The 14,936-nt window shown below is 42.1% G+C and overlaps 2 protein-coding genes across 3 annotated transcripts in view; one reads left to right on the top strand and one right to left on the bottom strand.

The window, feature by feature from the left end:
• The first annotated feature begins 8,448 nt into the window (after window positions 1–8,448).
• LOC129782338 (uncharacterized protein K02A2.6-like) lies at window positions 8,449–9,987 on the top strand. The gene has a single exon (XM_055789592.1). The coding sequence runs from the start codon at window positions 8,449–8,451 to the stop codon at window positions 9,985–9,987; it is 1,539 nt and encodes a 512-aa protein (XP_055645567.1).
• A 4,684-nt stretch (window positions 9,988–14,671) lies between these two features.
• LOC129763473 (transcription factor IIIB 90 kDa subunit) overlaps window positions 14,672–14,936 on the bottom strand; it is a 77,352-nt gene continuing 77,087 nt past the window's right edge. For both annotated transcript variants that reach the window (XM_055762570.1, XM_055762571.1), the window contains one exon: window positions 14,672–14,931. In XM_055762570.1, the coding sequence (XP_055618545.1) occupies window positions 14,804–14,931 (128 nt within the window). In that variant the 3' untranslated portion in view covers window positions 14,672–14,803. The remainder of the gene's footprint in view (window positions 14,932–14,936) is intronic.

Here is a 14,936-nt window from a genome sequence, read left to right as displayed (position 1 = left end):
TTCTCCGCAAGTCACTGTATTTAAGAAATTAGAGAAGCATGCGTTCAATTTATTGTGATCAATTATTGTCTTATTCAATTTAGTTTTCGCTTTGGGACCATGCATTTTGAATGACGACACTATCAGTGAATGGTCACTGAGATCGGAAAACACAGTATCGTTGCGAATGTTCGGCGCGTCTATAATTTTACACACAACATGGTCTAAGATGTTATTACTTGCTGTACGTGTAGTGAATGTATTTGAACACAAGAAACCTAATGATTGAAGGAGGTTGCTATAACGTAACACAGTATTATTATTAGACAGATTCACAGGAACATTTATATCACCTACAATAAAAAATGGTCTTTGTTTTGACAAATTTAGTCTATTCTCTAAGAAGTCATAAAATTTATTAAAGTCAAACGAGGGTGGACGATACACAGTTAAAACATCGAAAAATTGAGTATTTATTGAAACTTCTATTTGTATATAGTGAAATCCATCAAAGTTTTGGTTGTCAATAATTTTATGTTTGATGGAATCTTTTATAAAAACAGCTAGGCCTCCAGCGGATACATCCCTGCAAGAAAAAATTGCTCTGTATCCCACAATGTTATAAAGGCAACAAAATTCGGCTTTAAGCCAGGTCTCACCAATCACTATTACATCTATGGACACTTCACACTGATTTAGAAACAAATTTATACTGTCAAATTTATTTAGGTCATTTATGCCACGAACATTCCATTGAAGTATTTTGAGATAGTCACCGTCAATATTTTTATAACTAATGTTGAAGTCATTTACGTCGAGGTGGGAAAAATTTGTAGCGTCTGTATGAGTCATTGATGTAGTGATTGTCATTGATGTAGTGATTGTCCAAGAAAATTTTATCAATCAATCGTTTTAGTCGAAGAAAATTAGAGAGCGTTGTTGTCTGTTCGTTTTCTTTTTGGTGACGGTGTTTTCGTCAAGTTCAAGTATCGTGTTATTAATTTGCTAAGATCGTCTCTGTTTCTTATAATTTCCGGTCTATCGCCATCCCCCTTCTTTACTAAGATTGTACCATGTCTGCCGGGCCAGACATATTTAATTTTTAATATTTCCTGAGATTCACGCAATTCCTTGAGTAACTCAAAACCAAACGGAGTCAGCTCATCGCGAATAGATACCGAGGTTGGCCTACCATTTAACAGTAACGACGGGTCAACTGATGTTGATAGCAGTTTACCTTTTTGTTTCTTCTTGTCGAGTACTGTTTCTTTATCTGCTACGTCCTTGAAAACTACTTTGATTGGTACCAGTGTGTTATTTGTCATTTTTGAATTTAGTCTGGATACTGATACTATCGATTCTGATTTCAATTGTATTCCCAATGATTCAATTGTTTTGTCGATTAATTGTTTTGTATCTTCATCGTGTGTAACAGGAATACCCATGAATATAGCGTTTTTTTCATTCATTACTCTGTTTGTTTTGTCTTTATTTAATTCCAGTTTATGAACCGTTTCTGTTAATGCTGACTGAGATTTTTTTAAATTTAGTATTTCAAGCTTTAGATCTTCATTTTCTAATTTTAGTTTATGAAAATCTTCAGCAATAGTGTCAAATTTTGCAGAGAGGAATTCCTGGGAATTTTCAATAGCTGTTGTTATTTGTTTAAATTCAGATCGAACATCGGACATTTCTGCAGTTACGGCACCCGCTACAGCGGTTTTCAATTCGTTAGTGAGCGATACAATCAATGCTTGTTTATCATTAGACATCTCGACTATGCGTTGGTAGATCTTCGCACAGTCGGGAGTGCAAAAAAAGGGCTTTTCACGTACACGACGACACGCATTGCCGATTATGTTTCTGCATTTCAGATGCGCGCTCGAAAAACAGTATAAACATGTTACTAATTTATTTGAGTCAATTTCTTTCCGCTCACACACAACACACACGCTCTCATCTTCCATACTATTGGGAGCGATTATCAAGATGACGAGTAAATGGATGGACAGACAGCACCTACCTCGTGTCAATACATATAAGTAGTTATCACAGGCGTCGTATACTCTGCCGTGCAATTCATAAACAGATTGGACGGTGCTTATTATTTGTTCCTTATTCCACGTCAAGTTTATGCACATGGAAGCCACACACCTGCACACAATCTATTGGTTGTATAGTAGTGTACAAGGTGCCATAACTTGCACGCAATCTATTAGGTGTATAGATGTGTACAAGACGGCTCAACTAGTGTCGAGATAATCGGAAAGTGGAACGAAATAAATTGCAACTGTCCAACACAATGACGAATTCACATTCGGCAGAATCAATACAATTATGCCTATCCACCTCAATACACAACAATACCACAGATTTTTAAATTAAAAACTACACAAATCCTTGACACTCGATAACACTCAAACTAGGATTCATAAAATTGATGCATGCAACATTCAAATTGAGAAAAAAAATCACAATAAAAACAATGTTTTAACACAATTTTTGGAGACACAGAAAGAACGTTAGTTACGAACGAGCGAGTTACGAACAATTTTCAATTATTATTATTGCCGACGGGGCACACACTGCGTAGTGCGGGTGCTGGCTCGTGCAGAGCTGTTGTGTGCTGTGTTGTGCTGGGGGAACTTTTCCAACACATGACACTTGTTATTCCAGGACATGGAATGATTTCACACACACGTACGATTGCATACTACCAGGCGCAAAGCGATTTAATGAAAAAAGAGAGAAGCCGCCAGCGCGGACAGCACTGAGCTACCACGGTGGGACTTCTCTCTTACGGGACACGACACATTAGCCCATCACATAGCGCATCGCAAGGGTAAGACTGCGCAAGCTACTGTGCCGCGCGCCGATGCTGATGGGGCAATGTTACACGTACTGCGCGCTGGGTCGCGCAGTGAGAAATTGAACAAACTGTTGTGTGCTGTATGCTGGGGGGACATGGACGCTTTCTGGGACTTGGTGTTATTGCCGACGGGGCAGTGTTATACACACTGCGTACTGCGGGTGCTGGCTCGTGCAGAGCTGTTGTGTGCAGTGTTGTGCACTTGAGACTTGTTGTTCCGGGACATGCAACGATTTCACACACACGCACGATTGCATATTACCAGGCGCAAAGTGATTTAATGAAAAAAGAGAGAAGTCACCACACACGGGCAGCACTAGGCTACCACAGTGGGACTTCTCTCCAACGACACTCACAACGCACAACGCACACCGCACAACACACGACGCAGCGCAGCGCAGTTCACCCGACAGGGGGCATCGCCGCGCAGTAAGCTTACAACGCACCCATTGGATAGCGCATCGCACTTGACACTTTACACTTTTCCGGGACTTGTAATTTATTTCATCATGCTGCAGCACACGCGATTGCATACTTTCAGGCGCAAAACGATTTAATGAAAAAAGAGAGAAGCCACCACGTGCAGCCCTAAGCCGCCGTAGGACTTCTCTCTTACCTCACAACACAACACAACACACGCGCCGCAGTGCAAGCATGTTCGCCCAACGGGCATCACCACCCATCGAACAAACAGCCACTAGGGCAACCTCCAAGCAAGGGTAGTCTGAGAGGATCGAAATGTACACCTCTCTGCAACTCGCAACTCCCAGCCTGTAAACCTATCGTTTGTAGGAGGTCTCAGGTATCGAAATCATATCTTGATGCTTTGCAGCACCACCAGCGTTCCAGTATCTCAGTATACTTGCCGAGTGGTGCCGCGCAAAGGCTTCGTCTTGAGGTAAGATAAGATGCCAACGTGGAATCACGCTAGCAAGTCTTGCGGGTTTGCTGCCATACGACCAACGACCACCTATGGGAGGACACTATCAGCTCGGTTTGGTTACGACCTTAGAGGCGTTCAGGCATAATCCAACGAACGTAGCGTTATACCAAAGTCCGGTCGAACTAGTATTGAGCCAGTGGTTCGTACCTGTGGTTCCTCTCGTACTGCACAGGAATTCCGTTAAGATAGCGCGTTCGCACACCAGGAGGGTAAAACTAACCTGTCTCACGACGGTCTAAACCCAGCTCACGTTCCCTTGAAAGGGTGAACAATCCTGTCCATTTGAGTGCTTTCCCGAACAGAGCTATCAATAACGAGCAACTTATCGACGACCAACGGAGGGGAAATCGTAGGATTTAAAGTATCCGTGAACAAAGGAAAAGAAGAAGCACGAAGGGGAATACTTGCCTAGAGTATAAACAGTGGATCTCGCTGAGGCAAACTTTCATTCGGCATCGGACTGTTGAGTAATCCAGTTCACTTTGCTTTCGCTGCGCTTCGATCTAAGATTGGACCCCACCTGAGGTAATCCAACTTGGAAATCGTCGTTTGATTTTTCTGTTCGTTTTTCGCGTTATTAGTATCGTGTGTTCTTCTTTCCGCGTCATAAATTGGACGCTTCGCGTAGTGTGCGATGAGCAAGAAGAAGAGGAAGGCAGGCTCGAGCCCTGCCAAAAACGAACGCATTGCCAGGGGCAATAAAATTTCGAGGTAAGCGTCATCTAATGATGCACGCGGTGTTGGTGCAGTGAAAAGCGCTCGCACTGAACCGAGCCTTCGCGAATGTGACACCGCACCGAACAACAGCGAAGTAGGCGATTTCGGCGCGTCGGTCGAAAATGTAAACGCCCAGGCAGCAACCAAAATCAAGCTCCCCCCGCTGGTGGTGAAGGCGGTCACTCTTGACAAACTCATCAGCGAATTCGCATCGATGGGTGTTACAGCGGAGTACAAGCTGTGTGGCATAATTCGGTCTTTTTCCAAGCAGATAACATTGTTTATTTTCCGTCTTCATAAGGGCTTCGTTTGTGCCTTTGAGAATGCATCAATGCATTAAACTGACGTTATGGCGAAGCAGACGTTAAGGTTGTGCACCAAAAAATTATTTGGGAATACTAAGTGTGTGGGCTGAATATGGAACAGTGTATCATGGACTGACGTGAGGCGAAATAGGGCTGGAGAGCGCGTGGGCTAATATGGCGCAGTGTAACATGGACTGAAGTAAGGCGAAATAGGGCTGGGGAGTTCGATGAGAGAGTGTGTGTAAACTCTACACGAGATAAGCATTAACTGCGAGAACAACCATTGCTCGTCCTCTTTTGGTATCCGGCGTTCGACAAGGTAAGACGTGTATTCGTACACGGAGCAACAATGGCTGCCTGGCTGATTCCTGAGTGGCTTTCGGATCTCCACATTGGCGATCCTGCCAGGAGTTGCTAACTCCAGCAACATAAATTGAGAACCTATTTTTACATTCAAAATGGTAAAATGACACAGGAAGGAATCAGCCAGCGGCTACACGGAACAAACATAATCAAGAAGTCGAGGTTATGTTTGGCGTCTCTTGGTTTTGCTCTTAGAGAGCATTATAGAGGGAAAAAGATTAATTTCTTTCTTAAGCGGTTCGGGACGTCCGCTGTACGAAGAGAAATGATTTAGAGAAAATCATATTAGAGCGACGTGTGTCGGGAGACCACAAATGAACGATTTGAGAAGCGAGTTGGGACAACCGCTGCTGGATAATGATTTTATCAATTAGCGGAACGGGACATCTGCAATTCGCAACCAACAATGAGTGTGCACTCATCGAAATTGGAAGAAGTAGAAAAGTAAACTCTGAACCTAGTTGGTGAAGAGACGGAAACATTCAGATGGTGTATTGCGACACCCAGAGCAAGATATGAATGAATTATGCATATTTTCATAAGATACACTAATGTAAACATAATCGTCACAACCTTTTAAGACTGTGCAACTGATTTCAGGTTAACAGGGATAAAAACAAGTGGATATGGCGTGCAAGGACCGATACATTCTGGCAATGGACATGACCGAAGGTAACGACAATGTCGTTGCCCATTTCGTCGAAGTGCGCTCGGAAGAGACCGAAATTGAAACCCACCCGGGAGTTGAAAGTAGCGAACCAGACGATAACGATGGTCGTGAGGAAATCCCTGAAGACAGCGATAACGATGCCGAGTCCTGTGCTGAAAGCTTGACTCCAGATTCAGGTGATGATTCGATGAACCCAAAGACTGACCAGCATGCTGACTCGGGCGTCAATGGAAAATCGAGTGGAGAAACCTCAAACGAACGAATGGAGTGCATCGAGAAAGTTTTAGGAGATATGGCTACAGTATTAACACGATTACAATCATACGATAAACCTTCTTCGTCGCACTCTCATACCGACTCGAGCTGGAACACACCGACCGCAATGAACAACACGGAAGGAGCTTCGTCGGCAATCCGTTGGGATAATATCAAATCCTTTCCTAGTGGTGTTCCAGCTAATAAAATGTGGGAAGAGTGGAACCGATATATTGAGAACTTTGAAATCGCAGCCTCTTTGAACAACGCGAATGATCCTGTCAAAAGAGCTAAATTATTGTTTCTTTCTATGGGACCGGATTTACAAGAAATTGTTCGAGCCGCTAAGTTGCGTCCAAACTTGAAAGACATCAACTGTTACAAAGTCTTCGTATCGAACATACATGATTATTTCCGGTCTATGACAGACACAGCGGCGGAGCATGAAGCCTTTTCTTGCATGAAACAAGAAAAAGGTGAATCAGCAGTCGCTTTCCACGCTCGTTTAATGTGCAAGGTACGACTGTGTAACTACAGCACCGAAGATCAGGACAGGTTCGTGCGAGCGCAGCTCCTAAAAGGGTTGAGAAACAAGGATTTGGTTAAAACAGCTAGAACCTATGGACACGAATCGAATTACATCGTGCAGGCCGCGACCCGCGACGAAGCATATGAAGCAGAAACCCTGCAGCCTGTGGATGTCAATGCGTTCGAAGTAAGTAATCGACAAATCTTAAATGACGAACACAACAGGAAGCGGAAAAATCTGGGCGAACACGACGGTATACGATTTGCAAAACGTAATAAGCAGAATTATGGTCAAGGCCGACGTTCACGTTGTACAAAGTGTAATCTGATGAACCACAGGAATGGCGTTTGCCCAGGGTTACAGAGAAACTGCAACAGTTGCGGTAAACGTGGTCACTTCGCGGCAGCCTGTCGGAAGAAACGCGTATACGTTACCCAACAAAATCGAGAAGTCCCGAAAAGCACATCTGAAGATGAAATACAGGAAGAGTCCAAACAGGTATTGAAAAATTGAATCTATGAATACAAGATATTGAGATTAAATAAACGATGCCATTACTGAGACCTACTTTTCATTCCTTTTTAGTATACTAATGCTCTCTCCTTGGAAGACGCCTTGATTTCATGTAGTGTGGGGTCATCGAGTCCAATTCGTTTCTTAATTGACTCTGGCGCCGACGTTAATGTCATTGGTGGGAATGATTGGGAGCGCCTGCAGGTTGAATTTAACTTAGGGAAAGCGAAATTCGAGATCATAAAACTACCCAGTTCAGGAATACACGCATACGGTTGTAAAGATCCAATACCTGTTGAATGCTCGTTCAAGGCCAAAGTTGCTGTAATGGAAGCCGTTAAACCCTCTATTATTGCTATCTTCTATGTTATACGGCAAGGAGCTAGATCGCTTCTTGGCCGATCTACCGCTAGTGACATGAAACTACTGAAAATTGGATCAACCATCAATAATTGCGAAACAATAAAAGATGAGGAGAAATTTCCGAAAATGCCAGGGGTCATGGTAAGGTTCAGTGTGAACAAATCGATTGCCCCAGTGAAGAACGCATATTATAACGTGCCAGCTGCATACCGGGAGGCAGCAAGACGCAGACTGCACGAGATGGAAGCACGTGGAATAATCGAAAAGGTTACCTCAGCACCCAACTGGATTAGCGGAATGTCCGCTGTTTCAAAAGGGAAAAGTGATTTTCGACTCGTGGTAAACATGAGGGCCCCAAATAGGGCTATCAACCGAGAATATTTCCGGCTCCCTCTTATAGATGAAATGAAGGTGAAGCTTCATGGAGCAAAATATTTCTCAAAATTAGACCTTAGTAACGCTTTTTATCACCTCGAGTTGTCAAAGGAATCGAGAGACTTAACAACCTTCTTGGCAGAAGACGGCATGTACAGGTTTACTCGACTCATGTTCGGGGTTAACTGTGCCCCCGAGGTGTTCCAGAGGGAAATGTCGCGCATATTAAAGGATGCAGACAATATAATCGTATACATCGACGACATCCTCATATTTGCGCAGACGCTTGAAGAACTTCGACGATCCGTTGCAAATGTTTTGAAATTTTTGAGGAAAAATAACTTAACTCTGAATATAGAAAAATGCGAATTCGATAGGACCAAGATAAAATTCCTTGGTCACGAGCTGGACGCTGAAGGCTTTCACATAGATAAAGAGAAGATTATCAGCGTACGAAACTTTCGAGAACCAATCACGCTTTCAGAGCTTAGAAGCTTCCTTGGGTTGGCTTCATTCATCGGCCCATACATACAGAATTACGCAGACATTTAAAGCCCTCTATGGGCCATGACATACTCAAAAACCTGGACATGGGGTCACAAAGAAAGCGAGGCATTCAACTTGATTAAAAGGCGAATCGTGGAATGTACGATATCATTAGGATATTTTTCCGAGAACGATCGGACAATTCTATACACCGACGCGTCACCAGTAGCTTTGGGAGCGGTACTGGTCCAAGAAAGCGACCGACATACTCCAAGAATAATTAGTTTTGCGTCTAAAGCTCTAACCAGCACCGGAAAAAGGTACGCCCAAAACCAGCGCGAGGCATTAAGCGCCGTTTGGGCAGTGGAACATTTTTCTTTCTTCCTTCTTGGGAGGCATTTCACACTGCGTACAGACGCTCAAGGGGTAGCGTTCATTTTGAATCGATCTCGGGAAGAGTCAAAGCGAGCTCTTACCCGTGCCGATGGCTGGGCACTACGATTGAGCCCGTACAATTACAACGTGGAATACGTTCGTGGCCGGGATAACATAGCCGACTCCTCATCGAGACTGTATTGCGGTGATGATGAACCCTTTGACGAAGATGTAAGTCCTTGGGAGATTGCACAACTTGAAGCAAACTGTGTAGAATTTTTGACAGAACAGGAAATTCGAGACGCTACCGAAAATGACGAAACGCTCCAAAAAGTAACGAACGCTCTAGATACAGGAAGGTGGACCAAAGATATACGCAGGTATCAAGTCGTTGAAAATGACTTAGCAGTGCGAGATGGCATTCTCATCAAAACCGGTTGCGCTGTAATACCAAAATCGATCCAGACGAAGGCTTTACAGGTCGCACATGAAGGACACCCTACAACAGCTAAGATGAAAAGCATAATAAGACAGCGTGTATGGTGGCCTTCTATCTCAAAAGATGTTCAAAATTGGGTTGAAAAATGCAGAACATGTGTCATCAATGGAAAACCAGAAAGAACTACCCCAATGGAGCGTGTTTTTATGCCGAAAACCGTCTGGGAAACGATAGCCTTGGATTTCAATGGTCCCTATGTCAAGTTTGGAGGAATTTCAATCCTCGTAATCGTTGACTATAGGTCTAGGTACCTTTCTGCCAGACCGGTCAAATCCACCAGTTTCGAATGTACCAAAAAAGTGCTTGAGAAGGTATTCGAAAGAGAAGGCTATCCTAAGAACATTAAAACGGATAACGGACCACCGTTCAACAGCGATGATTACAAAACTTATTGTAGCCAGCGTGGAATCAACATGATTTTTTCAACTCCTTTATTCCCACAACAAAATGGGTTGGTGGAATCGTGCATGAAAGTGATCAATAAAGCGATGGTTGCAGCTTCTACCGACAAGACCAATTTCATAGAAGAACTTCAAAAAGCAGTAAATGCGCATAACGCAGCGGCGCACAGCGTAACCAAGGTCCCGCCGTTATGCTTGCACGGAAAGTCAAGCGTGGACTCCCACTTCTGCGGCACAGTAAAGCAACATTTGACGAGGAGCTTTTCGAGAAAACTGATCGAGAATCAAAACTTTCTGGCAAACTTCGGGAAGATGTCCGACGAGGTGCACGGAAATGCAGAGTAAAGCCAGGCGACACGGTAATAATCGAACGACACACACGCGCAAAAGGTGAGTCTCGCTTCGCTCCTACGCAGTATACTGTCATCCAGGAAAGGAACGGTAGTCTTACCCTCAATGACGGTGAAGGTCAAGTACTAAAACGACACGTATCTCAAACTAAAAAGATTTCCTCTTGGCGTAACAACGGAGAAACTGTCGTTCCAACCGAGCAATGCCGTCAGTCTTCGCCAGAACTAATGGAGACAGCTGAACCTGAACCGGTGCGAAATAGGAAACCTCCATCTCATCTTCGTGACTATATTAGATACATCGATGATCGCATAATGTAATCAATGCAAGTTGCTGCAACGAAAAATAAAAAGTTGAAATAAATAAGCATTTCTTTCGTAAATAATTCCAATGTTTCCGATCTCGAGATAACTGTTTATTTTCCACTAAGTTTGATGAAAATAATTGCATAAAAATGTATAATTTCATCTTAGTTGAGTTGTCTTTGTTTTGGTGATTGAAATTGACAGTTCAGCCCAGTGTGAAGTATTTGATACACAGTGCAAGTGTTGCAAAATGCCAGTAGAACAGAAAATACACGCGGGAAAAAAAGAAGCCAAACTAGATCATAAGTGCAAAGCCCATATCGTTTTGATGACTCATGTATACTAGATATTTTGGCGATCAATTCGGATGCGTAAGTTTCATATGTGAAACAGAACTTTATGAATTTTAGGAATAATCAAAAATCTTCGGAAATCAAAGAGATTGCGTCACCTTTTTATTGTGAGGTAGGGAGATGTGTGGGCTGAATATGGAACAGTGTATCATGGACTGACGTGAGGCGAAATAGGGCTGGAGAGCGCGTGGGCTAATATGGCGCAGTGTAACATGGACTGAAGTAAGGCGAAATAGGGCTGGGGAGTTCGATGAGAGAGTGTGTGTAAACTCTACACGAGATAAGCATTCGGCCTTATTCTGCGTGGCGTGTGAGGTGAGATGACAATTGTCACTTATGTCACGCGATTCCACCAGGCGTATGCCGTGAGAAATCTCACTTGAATGAACTCTCACTTTATTCCCGCTCTCAAATATACGTGACGATTGTCACATGAACTGGGATTTCTAGGTGACAATCGTCGACATGTCTTGAGGTGTCGACAGTGCATGAAAACAAATGAAAAAAGGAAGAGGAATAATAAGTGTTTTTTTGGATCGTATAGAATCGATAGTAATGGTATTATATGTATCAATAAATTCAATTTATCTTCAATTTTCACAGTACGAAAGACAAATTGCAAGTAGTTTGTTTTTTTTTTTGTGAAAGCGGTAGTGAGTCTGTTATTCCTCAATTGGACGAATAAGCACACCGAAATTATTTTCATTTCATGAAATCTATTTATTTTCTCTAAAATATATCTATCATATGGGTCTTATGTTTCATCTATCTATCCGCGAGTCATCGTCACCGAACTGCATATCCATTTCAGAAGCCGTGGTATATGCCCGAGCCGGAGCCAGAGCAACAATTTAACACTGAGAGTGCAGAGAGCAGCAGCAACTACGACCAAAACAAACAAAAATGCTAAACTTTACAGGATGCAATCAACTGTTTCACCAAATCTAAATCAAATACCTGCAAATTCGGCAGAATGTCCTGATACACTAACAACAGGCCAGGTTAAATCAGATCTATAGATACGGTACTGACTGCAGCAAAACAAATATCTGACCTCTCTGAGCGAAACAAATAAAATTCTGGGATGCCAGATGTTTTTTCTCAAATATATGCGATAAAAATCTGAAATATTTGTAAATATGTGCTAATGTCTGACATACTGACCAGCTTCGTTTATCATATGGAATCAATAATGTTTTGTCACTATTTTAAATAGCCTGCAGCAGGAATAAAAGGTTGTGATAAAAGTTAAATGTCTGCAAATTCGTGAACACATGTGCGAATGTGGCATCTCTGATCAGATTTGGCAACCAGCAGAATGAACGCCTTGTCACTTGCTGTTCATCCTCTCACATACATCAAATGAACCTCTCACGGCATCCGAAACGACTGTAGGAATAGAGTGAGGAGAGTTGCGTGATGGTGATGTGACAATTGTCATCTCGCCTCACACGCCGCGTAGAATCAGGCCGATTAACTGCGAGAACAACCATTGCTCGTCCTCTTTTGGTATCCGGCGTTCGACAAGGTAAGACGTGTATTCGTACACGGAGCAACAATGGCTGCCTGGCTGATTCCTGAGTGGCTTTCGGATCTCCACACTGAGCATCTTGAATATCTTACTGGAATGTTATAAGTTATTTGGGTTCGCGTGCCAGTCGCAAAACTGCCTTCAACTAGGATTGCATTTGCGCTAATATTGATCATAATGTAGCATTGCTACTGTTTTCGAGGTTGTTATTAACAAAAAGAGTTTATTCCTCTTGTTTAGTCATCAAGAAAGTAAATGTTCTGGAATTTTGTATGTGATTAGGTTTTGCTTGCCAGTAGCAAAACTTCCTCCACTAAGGGAGACAGCTGCGCTTATCTCGAGCATGAGAAAGTAATGCAACTCTTTTCGAGGCCAGTAATATTAACAGAAGCGTTTCTTTTGAGAATAGCGCAAAATGATGAGAAATGTTTATATTGCTAGTAGTTTCAAGCCACCAATGTATGGCTCTGTATGCATGCTATGGTGAACGCTTGTTTGGCGCTTGGTTTACGCTTAGTTTGTACGTACGATATCAAGAGGTGCGATTCCTTTGAGACAATACTAAATTACATGTATACTTGATACTTGATACTTGCAAGTGTTGTCATTGTTGTTGTTTACATGCGGTGCCAAAGATATATTGATGTAGTTATGAGATATGGAATAATGGTGCTGGTCCAACATGTATATAATCGACTGTAGCCGAGTCTATGTCAATTTCGAAAAAGGCCACCGGAATAGCCTTCGAGGTAAATTTGCATTCCACTGTATGAAAAACGACGTACTTCCTATTTAATATTTCTCTACTGCTTTGATTGTGCTCTATACTATGCTTGCTTCTTGCAAATTTTGAAGATGCATTCTGTGACGAAAAATATTGTTCAACACTGTACCAAAATAGAGCTTAATTTGGCCAGGGTGAGCACAATATTTAGAGAACTTTCACTGACAGCCAACGACATGCATCGACAAATCTTGACTATGATGGACTTTCAAGCAGGTACTCACATTTATAGATTCTTGTGATTTCAATAGTTTGCTTCCGAAGAAGTTTTGAGCCATTGAAACAAGTTTTTGAGTCAATAAGTATTCGGCATTCCTCATACACCTTTTATCGAATGAAATGATTGACATACCGCTTTGTTTAACTGACAAAGAGGTATTAACGCTCTAAGCGCTTTCGTTTTACAAATTTATACTTGCACCCCAGTACAGATTCAAATGTGATGTGATGCTCTCTTAACCAGACTGCATGCAAATCGACGCGGTGCTCACGCCGAACAAAATTGCACCATACTGTGCGATATATATCTTTCATTTTTCCTTACGGTGGGTTTAGACTAGTGATATATTCATGTGAAGAAATATGATGAGATTTATAGAAATCGCATCAACCGTTTACACAAGCGTGAACTTCTATAATGAATATATTAATATTTTCGGTGAATTTATTCACCTGAAGTAGAACTGCATCCAACTTTAGTGATTTCTCACCAGTGAGAAATTCACAAGCGTTTACATATGCTGAATTTATTCAAGTTATATATACCTCGAATAAGTGTATCATATTTATTTCCACCCGTTTACACCTATTTTCAAGTGAATAAATCCATCTATAGCTATAGATCTCCCTAATGTAAACCCGCCATAACACGTGTTCGTTGCCCCTTTGAAAAAAAAGGTTGAGTGTGAAATTGCGCCAAGCCCGGAATCAACCGACAAAGTTACGTCTTGCCTTGTCAAAACCACTGAACCGACGAGGGCCGATGATGGCGGCACTCTGTGTTCTGTCAAATGGGTTGTCGCTGATGCAGTCAATAACTGGTTGTAGACTGCGAACAATGTAACCTGTGCCTTGGCCATTAAGTTGCTGTAGCATTATTTGTTCAGTAAGTGCATACCACATAGTTTTTTTGTTTCAGAAAAATTGTGCAAGATTGCTTTCTTCCTGAATGTAGAGGTGAATGAACTGAAAAGTTTAAAAAAGAAATATAGACATCACTTGCGTCATTTATTATAAGTAGTCGTTAGTTTAGTTTTCTTGCTATGAATGTATTCTGAATGGAAAGCTCTAGAATACGCTTGACCATAATGGAATTTTTCAGAGGTGAGAGCTGCGTTCTTCGATGGAAAACTAAAGATGACAATTTGTTCCGCAGCGATTGATGTCGTTTTGCTAAAAGATATTGAAAAAAACTAGCATGAGCATGTTCAGTGTCGCTCTAGGCAGCGTCAACATTTTAATTCTGAGAGTTAATTTGAAAATCTGCTCAGATTGGCGTTGCATTGCTTCGCGACATTTATAGCCCTACGTTAACAAAGCGGTCGTGTTTTGAACACCATCCTTTTTTATTTATTGTTTTGCGACCCAGGACACCATGCCTAACACGTGTTTGTGGCCCTTCCGAAAAAAAGGTTGAGTACCGCTGGGTTGTGATATTTAAATAAGTCTAGAACAAAGCCGATGCCATCGACTCACGATTTGGGTGTTCTTCACGTAAAATTCATTGCGAACAATACGACTAAAAAGCGATCATTTCATCATTTCTGGCAAAGGGTTCAACCCTTTCTAAAAAAAAAATAATAACATTTATCAATATTTGAATTTGAAAGATATCCATCTAATAATCTTCTTCATATCCATAGTAGTCATCATCATCTCCTGTATTCAACATATCGGCAAGCGATTTATGTTCTGGTTCCGGCTCTGGTTCTGCATCGACGTCGTCGTCGTAGTCATCGATGTGATCTGTA

Source organism: Toxorhynchites rutilus, chromosome 1 (genome assembly GCF_029784135.1).
Source record: "Toxorhynchites rutilus septentrionalis strain SRP chromosome 1, ASM2978413v1, whole genome shotgun sequence".
NCBI classification, from domain to species: Eukaryota; Metazoa; Arthropoda; class Insecta; order Diptera; family Culicidae; genus Toxorhynchites; species Toxorhynchites rutilus.
Note: the sequence above shows the minus strand (reverse complement) of the source record. Positions and strands in the feature narration are given on the sequence as shown.